Source organism: Streptopelia decaocto, assembly GCF_964273445.1.
Source record: "Streptopelia decaocto genome assembly, chromosome: 3".
In the NCBI taxonomy this organism is placed as follows: domain Eukaryota; kingdom Metazoa; phylum Chordata; class Aves; order Columbiformes; family Columbidae; genus Streptopelia; species Streptopelia decaocto.
The window spans coordinates 97,966,327-97,981,993 of record NC_138656.1 but is presented as its reverse complement, the minus strand read 5'-3'; the positions used below and the strand labels follow the sequence as shown (position 1 = coordinate 97,981,993).

The 15,667-nt window shown below is 33.3% G+C and overlaps 1 protein-coding gene across 1 annotated transcript in view; it reads right to left on the bottom strand.

Annotated features, from left to right (window-relative positions):
- Positions 1-15,667, bottom strand: part of CSMD1 (CUB and Sushi multiple domains 1) — a gene marked incomplete at both ends in the record, with an annotated part of 1,064,284 nt that overhangs the window by 278,771 nt on the left and 769,846 nt on the right. Inside the window, one exon of the mRNA XM_082048870.1 lies at positions 11,214-11,326. Within this exon, the coding sequence (XP_081904996.1) occupies positions 11,214-11,326 (113 nt within the window). The remainder of the gene's footprint in view (positions 1-11,213; positions 11,327-15,667) is intronic.

The following is a 15,667-nucleotide window of genomic DNA, read 5'->3' as shown; positions in this document are numbered from 1 at the left end:
GTTTCTCTTTTTGATAAACTCTGAGATTTTATTGCACGTGCCCCCATTCTGCCTACAAAGAGCTTCCTGTTATTCATATCTGTATCTTGTATGATTACAACCTTTTTGCTGTGCCTGCTTACTTCTTTGCTCCTGTCCTCTTGTGCACCCAAGAGTCCTAGGCCGTGCTTAAAGCAGATATTCTTTCCTTCTCTTTTCAAAGCTGTCAACCTGACCAAGACTTTAGCAACAAGGACAAGGTAAACAAGACCTTTTCCTCCCTAGTATGACACACTTTCTGAGGAACATAACCTAACATAAAACTACTCTACAAATTGAAAAAGACTCACAGCTTAGAATTCACTCTGTAAGATATTCCGCATGACCATACCAAAACACTGCATGCCTACATGTACATATTTTGTTGGGATAGTATACATACAAGGAAATAATAAATAAATAAGAAAATTAATGTGCTCTTCTCAACGAAAGTAATTAAGCAACTGAAATTTCACAAAAGCATGTTACAGAGTCTTCATGGGCATTTTTAGCCATGTATTTGACTTTGCATAGATAGACTGAACATCTCAGTTGGAAAATTCTATTTAACATCTTGGTTTTTGATTTTCACACCCAGAAGAAAAAGGAAGAAGGGTAGCTTGGATTATGCTGGGGATTTAAAAATGGGGGTTTTTGGTGAAAAAAAACTTACTCAGAATATTGTTTTTCTTTGGAGGTTAACTGCACAAACATAAACAAACAAACAAACAAACAAAAACAAACAAACGCCAAGCAAACTGCTACAAGTCCTGTGTCTGTTACAATTATGTATAAACAAGCTTAATTGTGGCTTTCATACAGTCACCGGTATGACCAGCACAATAGTACCATATATATAACAAATACATTAAATGAAAAAAAAGTCTAAAAATTAGCAAGGTTTTGGATTATGAACTACTGTTTTTCTCAAATTTCATAGCAATGTAAAGATAAATTATTATTTCATCTTGAATAACCCACTTTAAATTGCTAATAAAACAAGAGAGCAATGACAAAAGGGCTGCTCTGGAGGATATGCTGACTTTGTAACAGGTGGAGGTGTTCGCATGTCAAATCAATTTCAGTCAAAGTGTGCAGTTAATGTCTGTTTATGAGCTGATGGAGAAACCACACAGCTGGTGATAAGGCTTGGAAAGAATAAAGTATTGAAGATCTTTGAAGCAACTCTTTAGGGAAACAAATCAATCTTTACAGAAAATCTTACTAATAGATATTTGTGCACCTGAATGATAAATCTTCAGCTGTTGCTTAATATATCCCTTATATCTTACTTCAGTAACAACTACCAGTATGAATTGTTTTTAACAGTATTTGAGATTCAAATTTAATTGTCCATTTGAAATCCTGTGACATTAAGAATTGTTTGAATTTGGCACTCGATAATCAACAAAGTGACATTCAAGAAATTCGATGAATGTTATAATGAAGGGACAAATGATGCAGAAACTATTTAATGATGCAAACCTGACTACATGTTTTATCTTTTCATGGTGAAACTGTTAAAAAAAAAAATGTATTAATAGCCTCACCATAATTCTAAAATCTCCAATTGATTTTAATGAGATGATAAGAATAAGATGGTAAGAATCTAGTTTAACTTAAAAAGATGGAATAATGCATATGAACAAGAAATTCCAGATTTTTAAAATCTCAACAACAGCTAAAATTAATCTACTATATAAAAATATTATGAAGTGGATTGTTTTAAATTCCAGTCCAGCATTCATGAAACAACAGTTTTACATAATACACTTATACACTCTACTGGGAATTAGCAGTGATAGAGAAGATTTCAGTGGAAAACTTCCAGTCCAAGTGAAGGTATGTATGAGGCACATCGTTGTCATACACCAGCACCCTGCTGATAAAGGACTGGGCAGACATCAAGGCACTGACTGTGTATGGACTGACCTGCCAGCTCTGGCAATTCAAAGAGAATCTCTATTCCCCAATCCCCTCAGCCTGATGGGCTTGCATTTCAGCTATGGAAACACTGTCCCACTAGGTCCGATCACTTGATGGAAATCTGTAGAAACTCTCGCCCTCCTTGCCCCTACTGGCCTGAACCCACAACATACACACAAATATCCATAACTAGATAAAGAAAGACAATTTCATGACAAAGTTACACAAATTAATAATTTCAAAAATTTAGGAAACTAAACACCAGGTATTGATTAATCTGAATATTTATATAAAACCACTAATGTAGACTTATGATTGAATAAACAATATCTAACAACGTACAGCATGTTTTCACTGAGAAATCCTAAAAACAACATGAAAGCTTTAAAAAAAGACAGCACAGAGTTGTTCTTGGAAATGTGTAAAGAAAGAGGAGTTGGTGCACAGTTCTCTCTCTTCCCACCGTGACCTTGCTCTATGAGTATTTTCCTCCAAGGTTGTTCTCAGGCCAGCCACTCTGTCTAAAGCTCTACCACTAAATAAAGCAGGGACAAGGGTGAGTTTGAGCACTGGATCTCCAAGTACCCACACTGCAGAATCTTTAGCCTGCTTCCTGGTAATGCCTACCAGAACTCTCTGAGGCATTGCATGGTCATGATTCAAGGATCAGCAAGCACCAGGGACCATTCCCAATACACTGGATAGACAAGACCGCATCAACTTTTAATTCCTGTATTCTACAAAGTCCTCCAGCACCACTCTACAGGCTTTATATCTTCAGACAAACCTCACCACATCCCAAAGTATTCAGTATATACTCTCAGTTTCTTGGCACGAAAATGGGAATCATGGCCTGCAATGCAGCATACGCATCACTAACACACTGAAATAACACATTCACGCTCTGCCCCAAGACACATACATACTAATACACTCACACACATTTGTCTGTGGGTAAACAAGGCACCTCCTTTGTGCCGTGTTATGTGGATGTATTCTTAGGCCAAGAACATAGCCCCTGGCACAAATGCAGTCTCAAGACAGCTTCTGGGTCACAGCTAACTCCACATTATCTCTAATGGGCCTTTATGGGAACAAAAAAACAAACAAAACCACCACCACCAACAAACACAAAGAACAAAAAAACAACAACAAAAACAACCAAACAAACCAACCAAGCAAAACAAACAAAAAACCCAAACCAAACAAAAAAACCCAAAATTGTCAGTTTCCTTTTCCTGTAAGGAGTCCCCAACACCTGCTGTGCTGTCAGGTTCCCTCCAGCTCTGCACTCTCTAGCTCTCTCTGAGCAGGCCCTCAACTGCATTACAGAAGTTTGTCACAGGAAGGGATGCTCAGTGAAGGTGTTTTCTCCCCATTCTTACAAATGACTATTTTTTTTTTCTTTTTAAAGAAAAACAACTTACAGTGAGCAAGCAGTTAACAAACAATGTACCATCACAGTTTCCTAGAATACTTCTTGAACAATTTTGAAGGTCAGAGACATTTTTTAAAGGTAACTTTTCCTATTCCTACCCTCTTCTTTACAACCCACCTTTTTTCTTTCTCTGATATTGCCATGTTTGATTGCATTGTATTAATATATAGAATAGATTTATAATGATAAAATTATACATGTTCTGTTTGTCAGCTGTAAAACTGGAAATATTGTATTATGGATTAGTAAAAAGATTTACTACATTAGATACTATACAAGGTGGTTTTGTTATCAAATAGGAAGTAGAAAAACACAAAACAAAAATGTTATGTTTTAAGTTAATATGTAAATTAATGACTTATTTTTGAGATATACAACTAAGCCAAGATCAAAATATGAATTACAACTGACATCAGAATTTGTGTTGAAATACAAATAAGAATGACAGTAATTATCAGATTAATTGCTCAGACAATACAATGGAAAGGAAATTGTTTTATAACTGCTTCTGTTAGTCCTCTCAAAGCACTACTATTATTTTAAGTATTGACCTGCTTACAAATAATAAACACAACAAAATTAGAAATAGTTATACACAACATTGAATGGAACTTTTTTTTAAATGATGCCTACCAACAATATTGTATTTTTACTTTTCTTTGAAAAATATTTATCAAACTTTTAAAAGACTGTTAAAATCAATGTTTATATTTGGAGACAGAATGTTTCATAGCAGCTGGGCATATTTTTGTGAAAAAAGTGAAGAAAAATCTTTTTGCTGTGAATAAAATGTGGATGGAAATCAAGTCTGTAAGCAGATAGTGATTGTCTAGCTGTGATGCATTTTTCTTTCAGACCATCATTTGCAGAAACTTTACAAATTATGGAAGAAGCTTAAGAATGCCAAACATTCTCAGACGTAGATTTTAAAAAGACATTCTGAGCATTTCATAACTTTCTGTAATATATAAGGCAAATTAGTAAACTAGAACTATTTTGGCTTAAGAGTGAAAGGAATATCTTCCTAGTTAATGTCAGTGGACAGCTGAATTCGTGGTGCACATGTATTAGAAACAAATATCAAAAAGACAGCAAAGGGAGAAAGTTTTACCTGGTAAAAAACCTATTGCAAATTTTCATTTACTTAAAACAATTACATTGTTCTATCAAGCTTTTAACTGTGCTGTACGTGCTAAGAAGCAAGGACTGGAATTTATATTTCAAAAACTGAGTTTCAACTGTTTTCAGTTCCAATGCTTAGTTTGTTTGTTTGTTTGTTTGTTTGTTTGTTTGTTTGTTTTGTAGAAGGATCAAAGCATAAAGAAACACCTGCTAGAAGAAAAAACAAAACAAAACAACACCAAACAAACAGAACTCCCCAAAAGATCAGTTAATGCTTAAATTTAATTCTCACTTATCTTATTAAAAACTTACCAGAAAATGTTAGGTTTATTTTTATAATTTATTGCTATCTAGTCTAGAAAAATTAAATGTAAACAATGTTTCTAAAAATATAGCCATGGTAAACATTTATTTAAATTTAATTAGAATCTGGAAGTAACATTTAAGTTAAACATACTGAATTATTAATCTAGATGAAAAGCTATATAACATTTTACTTTTCTATAACACAATAAATATATCTGAGCTGTTTTCTACATGGAATATATTAAACTATGATGTGAAACTACTCTCCAAAGAAGCTTGACTAGTAGAAATGTCTTCACTGGTCGAGCTAAAACATAACAATTCTCTCTTATTCAGAGACAGCATGCTATTGTTTCAATGTGCAGTATTTTTATGCAAAGGGGCAAACAAAGGCTTTCAACTCATTATAAGTTTAATTGACTTGTTGAGTCAATTGCTGAAAAGATATAAGTGCACATATGCCTATTCAGTCAGACACAGCCACAGTGTGGAAAAGAAGGGAGAGGGAAGCTTCCCAGCAACAGCCATGTGACGTAACTAAGAAAAAATACAACAAATGTTGTATGTTGGCTTGAGATTGTTTAGACTTTTAAAATTTTTTATTTTTTAAGTTCTGGAATTTAAATAATGGAGCACATTGATAGAGATATTCCTCTATGAAATCGGAAAATTTAAAATGTGCATAGATATCGGGTCAGTAAACCACGCTATTTTGAACATACAGATTCTTTACCAGCATATTGAGAATCTCCATTATTATCATAAAATAAAGCATTGCATTAAAGGTTATAGGGAAAGAAGCTAATACATTGCTTAAAAGTTATAATCAAACAGCTGTATGTTAATCTATAAACTGACTGAGATTAATAACAGACACTGATTGTAAAGCTGTGGATGATAATTGAGCATAATAATAAGACCTGGTTAAAGACTCTGAAACATGCTCTCATTAAATAAAAATAGAGCATTAGAAGCAGAGTTATGCAATTAATATAAAATTTATACTCAACCTGGAATTTTTTGTTTTGTTAGTTTGTTAATTTAGGAGGGAGAAAAATAACGCGGTATTATACACTTAACCCTTTTTACACTTTTCACTAAGACTCTGTTGTTTGAAACAGTTTAATAAAGGATGGTGGCATAGATGGAAATTTGATCTTGCCTGCTAATATAGAAAAATGCAATACACTTAACCAATTAAGGCATATAAGCATGATGTTATGTTCCTCAAGTCCATGTGTATTTTCTAGATGGAAAATGGGTTCTGTCTGCCACCCCAACCATTATACAAAACTCAGGCAAAGAAGCTCTTCATTAACAAAAATTACTTTAAAATGGTTGCAGTAATTATCAGTAACTCAGAATTCCTCTTTTCACTCTGTCAATACCTTACTGATAATACTATTTATTACTTAAAATATAAGTCAAGGATAATGAAACTTAGAAATGCTTGCTGTAGAGCTTCCCTGAACAATACACTCTAAAAAGGTCAGATAACAATGTAGGAAATTTTCCTTATCTGAAAACAACTGATAATTTTTAGCACTGGAAATTAGGTGACTGATATTTGCCCATCCACAAAACCAACCAGCAGAGTATGGCACTACAAACAGAATCATTCATACAATATCATGGCGAAACTCTCTGACAATTTTCCACAGAACCAAATAGCTCTAACATATGAAAATATTCACATAAAATATGAAATATATTTATTGCCTGTACTCTAAAAGCACACACCTAAATAATTTGTCTGAATTATAGTGCATAGGAATAAAATATAAAAAGAAAACTTACTATACATGAAATAGATGAAAGAAAGAGAAAAAAGTTAGAGTAAAATAAAAAGAGTAAAGTTTTCCTGGAATTATTTATTTTCTTCCTTATTTTCTTTCCAAACATTACACTGTACATAATGATTTCCTTGAATGCACGTCTAATTGTGAGCGTCCTAAAAAAGCCTAATTCCATTAATTTCTTTCAGTACAAATTTTATCAAATCTCCAAGAAGTAACAAAGTTTTATATCGATATTGGTTGTGCAATTACATTTATAAGCTAGTTGTGCATTTGTAAGAAACTAAATTAAGGTTTACTAATTACAGTACCTGTATACAAAAAGACAACTGCCATCAGAGTAACTGAAATATGGTTTTGAAAGTATTTTTCTACTGGTCTCAGGAGGAAAGAAGTATCTACTTCCAAACAACATAATAATGAAGAACTTAAAGCTTTACTGCTCATTTGAGCATCAATACAAATTAAGGTTGTAAACTTGACATTTTTAGTGGCTTTCAGGGGCTGATATACTTCCTGACATCTCCAAGAATTCTTAATAACTTCAAATTACATAAAATGCTCAGGATTATATCACTGTGTCACCAGATTTCTTTTATAACACTGTCATGAACTAAAGGATAGGCTAATGAAATAACTTCATTAGTTTATTTAACCTTGTAAAGGCAGGAATAAAAAGTGAGTTCTAAACAAACTATGAAACAGATGTTGTTATACTGGTTATCAAGAAATCCGCAAGTCAAAAGATTAAATATTTTTATCAGATTGACAAGTTTACAGGCTTTAATGGGAGAAAAATCTCAGGATTAATAAAATTCTGAAACATTTATGTCAAACAGGTCAAGCTGACTGTCATCTGCTTCTATGTCAGTGTGGTACAGCTGATGGGAACACAAGCGTGGGACCAGCCTAAAGATCAGCTGCTTGCATGATCGACCTTTGACCTTAACAGCCTTAACACTCCTATTTTTAGATGTGGCACATCCATCAGATGAGAAACAAACAAACAACAACAAAACCAAACCTGAAAACTATCTTAATAATACCCTAAATCTGTTATCTTTTACTCTGAATAAATATCCTCATTTTTTTGGTTTGTAAAACAAAATTTGAAAAGTCTCTCTTTAACACAGCCCTTTCTATACAAGTGGCTGCATTCAAAGTATTCACTTGGAAACGTTAAGAGGTTTTTATCATAAAATCTCAGCTGTGAAATACATAGTGTCACTAATTTCTCTGTGTCTATGGTAGAAGACGACATGTATTTTAACATCAGCTATTTTGCTTTCTCTAATGAACATGTGTGGAGTGACACCTGGTCATTCAGGCTTAAAAGGTAAACTGTCAGAGATTATAATGGAACGGGTATTTCAGTATAGATCCTTTGATATAGTTAGGTGTGGTAGTACAATATACCTCTTTCATCAAGGACAGAACAATTTACATTTCTGTCATGTTCACAGCTGCTTTCATATAATTCTTTCAGAAATATATTGAACCATTCTCTTAAGATGACTGGGGATCCATAACAGAGAATGAAGGACTTTCCTATTCAGTCTATAGAAAAGTTTTTTAAGAAAAGTAACCTTAGGTGAAGATTATGCTTCAACATCTTTTTTTATAGTATGGTTTAATAGCTTGCTGTTTTAGCAATAATAATATGGTTCTAATATGGTTTATAAAGTTTAACATCAAAGTGAAGGTTGCCTGTAGCATCTTGCATTTTACTTATTTTACTTACTTTACTTACATATAGGTAATGCTTAAATTATTTTTGTTTTCATAATACATGACAATTGATCATGACTTATAGAAAAAATATCAAGGCAGCTATTGTATTTCCTAACATAGTAGCTGTTTATCAGCTTTAACAAGTTAACAATCTAATCTCAACATTAGTCTTAGTATCTGTGTTTCCATAGCTCACCTTTCATTTCATACAGGTACAGTGCTATTCCTCTGTATTCAGAACTATTATTAGTAACTCTTTCCTCAGGACCAGCGTCTGAAATCTTTCTTGTGGATTCAACTACTGGAGAGTTGCATTGTACAGTCCAAGATGTCTGACTAAGTAGGCAGACTACAGCAATTTTTGTTAAAGTAAATATCAACTGTATTCGAAATCAAGAAATTTGAGTGATAGGTATACAGATAGCACTACATATTTCTGACATTAAGATGTTTCTGAAGGTGAGACAAAGAAGAGGCAAAAGAATATGGAAAGAATGGTTCCTTCCTTAATGACTCAGGCAAGCTGTAAACAGGATTAAATTAACTACTCGTATACAACATTTGTGATGCATATCAGTTCATTTACAGGCAATATTTCATGCCATTTTCAGCTGGGCTTACTAATGTAGGATAGGTGAACTGCATCATCAAAATGCTTCTGTATATCCTAATTAAAGTGAGACAAAGCTCAGCTAAAGTAACTATTTTCTATAAACTGTAATCCTTCTATGCCACTTTGGAAATACTAAAATTGATTGTACTGTAATAGACACAAAGTCAAGTTTCAGTCAGTCAGCTGTAAAATATTGTCCAAGAGGGTGCAGATTCATGTTCTAATCCTCAGTAAAGTTCAGACTTTATGGTAAAAAAAAAATTCAAATAAGGATTCCCATTACTTTCACTCCATAGACCATGTATAAGCCATCAAAGCTTGCAGTTTGCTTTCTTTTTTTAGCTAACTACAATCCCAAAACCAATATCTTTGAGGTCACCTGTCACAATCCATTAACTTTCTCATCATTAAAATGAGATGCTATTTTTGGACTGGTCCTTTGACTGTTAAACAAAAGGGAAGCTGAATTGTTGAGGTATCTTGTGTCAGGAGAGAGGTTAAAATTTTACACTTTGCCTAAAGCAGGAAATATGTAGAGAGCACAGATGAATAAAAGTTTTGTCAACAGTAAAAGAAGATGAGAAAATTATAATAAAACTAATAAGAGCACTGAGGTAAAACAGAGAAAAAAGCCATAATTCACCTTCATATTAGGACCTTTACTACGTTTCTGAGATTGTAAACATTTCACATTTTACAATTCTGGAATTAATTTCTAAAACTACAAAAACACAGAAGAAATCACAATTGGTTGTAAAACAAGGCTGAAAGCCAGAACCCAACCATTAAATGATAACAATGTCCTTCATAACAGAGATGCCAGTGCTACTGCAAAATTCACAGGGTATACTTCAGGTGTTTTCAGAAAGTCCCCAGTAGTAAGAGGTTGAACTTAATAAATGAAATAAAATGTCTTTGATAAGTTAGACAAATACCGAAATGAAAACAGATGCCTTTAGGTTGGGAGTACCAGAAAAAGAAATTACAGCACAAAAATAACTCAGCTGATCAATTTAAATTTTTGAACTTTTTCATAGATGTACAATGAGATAAAGTTCATAACTTTGGATTGAGAAAAAAATGCAAAGTGTCAGATACATAACTTGTGCCAATGTTTTCTTTCCACTTTATGTAATTCACAAATGGATTCTATGCAACCTATTTAAACGGAATTGCTGGAGCACCTGCCCTACAAAGACAGGCTGAGAGAACTGGGGTTGTTCAGCCTGGAGAAGTGAAGGCTCTGGGGGGACCTTCCAGTACCTAAAGGGGACCTGCAAGGACTCTTGGTAGGGACTTTTTACAAAGGTATGTAGTGATAGGGCTAACGCCTTTAAACTGAAAGAGGGTAGATTTAGATTAGTTACTAGGAAGAGATTCTTTCTTGTGAGGGGTATGAGGCACTGGAACTGGCTGCCCAGAGAAGTTGTGGATGCCACATCCCTGGAAGTGTTCAAGACCAGGTTGGATGGATCTTTGAGCAACCTGGTCTATTGGAAGGTGTCCCTTGCCCACGGTAGGGAGGCTGGAACTAGAGGACCTTTAAGGTCCCTTCCAACGCAAACCATTCTATGATTCTATGCTTACATGCCTACATACTAGCAGATATCAGGTATTTTTTACTAGAGTGAATCACCTTCAGCAGCTATCAAACTGAAGCTCACTGTCAAGAAAAACTGAAGATGCTTGTGTTGCTAAGGTTCTCATCTCTTTGAGACAGAAGCAATGCAAATGAGGCTAGGGTAATTTAGGCAACTTTTTTTTGATTAAATTTCAACAATCTTGTACATCGTCTTAATTTCCACAGTCATACATAATATATCTGTTCTGTTGTTTTTGTTACACACTAATTTTGACTTAGGTCTATGAAAATTCTTGGTGAGACATGAAGACACATTTTGTAACTAATTCAATAAAGTCTGAGAAAACTAATGATAGTTTTCAAATAATATCAAATAGAATGAATTACAGAGGTTAGCAGAATGTAACATTTAAAATTTTTGAAATATGATATAAACTTGCAGTTTGAATTGACCTTCAAGCAAAAACCATCCAAACAATAACTTTAATTCTTTCTTCAGATTATTTTAGTTATTTTGTGGGTATTTGCAAAGCCATATCTCCATTAACCTTTAATTAACAAAAGAGACAGTATCAAAACTCTAAATTTGTGAAAGCACTAAATGCATATGTAAAATAAATTTTTTAGAATGTAATGAAGGAGGTTACAACATGAGTTTAAAACAGATAATTTAGTTCATACCTTGATAAACAGCTTTGAATCCTGGTGAGCCAATGCTGTCATCAGACTGTAAATGAAGCCACATCTGGTTGCTCATGCTTACAATAAGATCAGGAACACTAGATCCAGTGAGTCTGTATGTAGGAGAAATTCTAAAGTCATTTGCAGAGGCATAAATTACTACTACTAATAATAAAAACTAGAGCCTTTTAAAATATTATTATAATACTTAGGCCTATTTCCAATATATTGCTCTTGTGTTCCTATCAGCTGTTTTTGATAAAATTAACTATTTTGTATGCATTAGAATGATGTGAAGTCTCAGAGAACAAAACAAAACAAAAACAATCAAACAGATTGAATTATTGGATTCCAGTTAATAATGAATAAACACTATTAATAAAGCTGTTCCTACCTAAAGCTTTCTTCACGTAATTAAGCTATTAGAGATGTGAGGGACTGAATAAGTTGAAAATTTTCACTTGTTTAAATTTGAATTTTTTTTTTTAGCCATGTTTTTTGAAAGTGTAGGAAGGTGGTTTACATGCATTACAGCACATGTATTTAGAAGAACTTACTAGAACCTCAGCTACTCTATTCAAGTAACTCACAATGATGTCTTAACTTTAAGGAAAAACTGCTATTTCTCATACAGTAAAGTGTATGTATAGATATGTACACTTCAGTATAACACGTAAAAGGCAAGCTGGTGAATCCCACCATAAAACCCTAGACCTTCTCAGTAATATTCTTTATACTTCTATAATTCTGGTATTGATATGCAAAGATCAGTGTGTCAAAATGTTTAAGAAAATAAATACATCTTTTGAGATTACTTCTTAATGGTGAAAAATGCCTACCATGGAATTAAGTTCTAGCACTGTATCTGAACAACTGTTCCCATCTTGATGATAGCAATACAGTCTTTCAAATGGTAGTGGGAAAAGTAGCATATAAAAAGTATCTGCAGAATATTGTATCTCTATTTAAGCTGGTGTCAGATGCAAAACCAGAAAACATCACAAAAAGAGGACATCTGCCTTGAATTCCACATAAAGCTCCACATATCAGAAGCTTTGGGGACGGAAGGTACAGGTACTGCAGTAACTGTAGTTGATATAAGGAAATCATAATGACTTTGTGTCTTTAATTTTTGTAGACTCTGTTTTCTCAAATGGCTCTATTTATAACTCTAAAATTCTAAGTCTTGTATGGGATACTTATACTGCATGTAAATGTTTGTGTAGTATGTAAACAAAATAGTCAAGATTTGGAAGGGAAAGGAAAGAGAAAAGGAAAGGGAGAAAACAAAAAGGAAGCCAAAAATGCAGAAATCAATAAGTAAGCTTTTGTTGTTGGTGTTAATTTTTTTTTTTCCACAGAGATGCCAGATAGGGTAGATCAGTTCTTTAGGGAACTGAGGTCTGTCTGATAACACGTGTTGTTGCTGACTCCATTTCAGTCTGTAACAATCTCAAGATCAGATTTTTTGCAAGTTCAGGAACAGGGACTTTGAGACCAGCCATTCAGGCAGATTGGCTGGTGCTAAACTCATTTCATGTGGAGATGCACAATCCTAGGTTATCTCTGTATGAATAAAGTTAAAAATGTTGAGGCAATTCATACAACTGATGAAGTCAAACTCAAGTGAAACTTCTCAGTACTCTGAACAAACTCTCAGGTCAGAAAAGACAACTGTGAGAGAAACAAACTTTTTCTACCAGTTTTCTCTCTGATCTAACTTATCCAAATGAAACCAGAGACAGGCTTTTAAGAATGGTGTCCAGGACCAGAAGTGCTGTTTGCTTCTCTATAGTTTAGGTCACATAAGCAGCACAAAATGGTCTCAGTAAATTCTTGAATTCAATATGTTGATGGCACAAGCATGGCACCAAAATACCAGTATGTAAGAAGCATGGTCATAAAAATAATAATACATTAATAGTAAAAATATAGAAAATACATTATTAAGGAGATGTATGTTGATTTCCTAAAATATATTATTGCTGTTTTAAACAAATAAATGAGAAAAAACATTTCTGTCAGTTGTGATGTTGACAATGAGGCTGACTTGTATATGAAAGAGACTGAGGTCTGGATTTTAGGTTTGAGAGGTAATTTTCAGGGGCCTGAAATCAGTTTTTAAAATATATAACAACTATGCTGTTGTTATGCTTTTATTCCCTTTAATGATTTCATGAAACAAAACTTCCAGTGTTCACTTTTCACTTATGTATATGTGTAGAAATAGTGCCACTACAATATCTATTTCCTATTAACGGTAACTACTCAATAAACTTTAATTTGAAAATAACCATTTAAATTGAAACTCCACATAAATGTGAGAAAGCTTTGAGCCCTTTCTGCATTTTCTTTGCTTTATCTTGTTCTTATACTGTGTATAATATTTAAAATAAATGTGTCTTGGAGGCATTAGAACAATAAAGTAAGTTGAATGAAGCACAGCATGCAAAAGCCAATAAATAGGCCTTTGTGACATTAAACTACTGTATAAAACAAAAATTTATTTTAAAATGAAATCATTAATATTTCTTGAGTTTTCAATATGTGAACTTATTTTCCTTCTTTGTGGTAAATCGATTTTCATTGTTTGCACAGGTTTTCTTATCCTTTTAAAGAAATAGTTTTACTGTATTGTTCTGTTGTTCAAAGATGTCAAGTCACTATGCTATTTGTGTGCTTAGTTGCAACCATATCACAAACTAAACCTCAGAAGATTTGACTGTATAAGGTGTGATAACCAGTAAATGTCACTAAAAATCCCTAATTGCATTTTTCTTTTAATACTACTGATGTCAGCTACCTAGCTAATGATGGGGGAAAGAATCCAACACATTATTAAAAAAACAAATTAAATACCAAAACCTACTTTCTCTCCTCCTAAATTTTACAACTTCTAAAAAATTTATAAGGAAGATTTTTTTAAATAATGTGAAATCCATTAAGTTACTAGGAAGTCAGACTCAATAATGTTTGAGATATACTAAAAAGGAGCCTGTTTTTTTACCAGTTATGGAAGAGTAGGTTGTTTTCCAAGCCGTCAGTAAGTTTCCAGACTGTGTGTGAATAGAAGAAAAGGGTTTCCTAAAAAAGCATTTCTCTATCATGGACAGTTCTCTGTGTATTGAAATAGCTGACAGAAGCAGCTGGAATTGGACCACTAAGTTGCAATTTCTTCTTTGTATAGGGAAAACAAACAAACAAATTTTCTATGTATGAAAAGTTAAAAGATTCATGTTTTAAGGGAATAATTTCAAAAAAAGAAATTCAGTTTTAATGTAACTGCTGCAAGACAAATACTAATCACAGCATTTGAAGGTAAAGAGACTTTCTAAAGCAAGATGTTAGTTAAATTTACAAGAATTTAGGAACCTAAAACAGAGCACTGCAGAAAACGTCCTGACTGATCATTTTCACCTCACACATAGTTATCACCAGTGAGTTATTTTGTAAGGGTAGTCACTAGATTCTAGCCAAACTCTGTTAAATGTGAGAAATAAGTGAAGTCAAAACTTAATAGCCTAAACTTATTTAATTTCAGTAAGCTGTAATGCTGTACTTACAAAGCTAACCATCTCAGCATGCATATCCCATAAAACAATATTGCTAAATGTTCAATAAGTAAGGTTTGCAGATGAAGCAATTGTTAAAAATAATAAAATTGATGGGTATATCCCTCTTTAAGCATTGTATGATAAGTTTCCCTATAAGTCTACTATAAGTACTAAAATTAGACTGCTTTAATAAATTAAAACAAAACATGTTCCCTCTCAAAATGCCAACTACACTGTCATAGAAATGCATTAAATTGGTTTGAAATAATTTGTTCTTCATCAAAGTATGCAATTACTTGTAACATCTCGGTGCTATTTTACATGAACTTAGAAGACTTTTACTAATTATTTTTCTAATGTCCTCTAAAAATGAAATTTGAGCTGGATAGTCTACACTTTCTTTTTTTTTTTAAATTTATTTTTTTTAATTTCTCCTTTTTAAACACCAGTATCCCTTTCTATTCCACCCTACCTGTGGTGCTACAGCTTTGAGGTTACACAGATAATTGCTAATGGTTGAGAGTTTGGACACTATGGAAAGCTTATGCTAGGACCGATCCTTTGTATATTGTGACCCTTGTCAACTCCTTCAATCTTCTTCGGATCAAGTATTTAAAGGTCCCTTGCCTACTGACCTGCCATTAGAGAGCCTCCAGAGTTCATTGGATGACTGGCTTATAAAGATCCTGGCATAACTGAGCTCATTGTAAAGTTTGAGTACTAAGTTTACAATAAAGCGCCCAGAGGTATCTATTACCTTGAAGGCTCCAGTGGTTGAGAGATGGAAAATTTTGCATGAGGTTCAGGCATGACAATTTTATATGGAGGGGAATGATTCAAATCACTCAGAAATTAGGTTTGGATTTAGAAATGTATCTATTTTTGCATCTTTATTTCAAA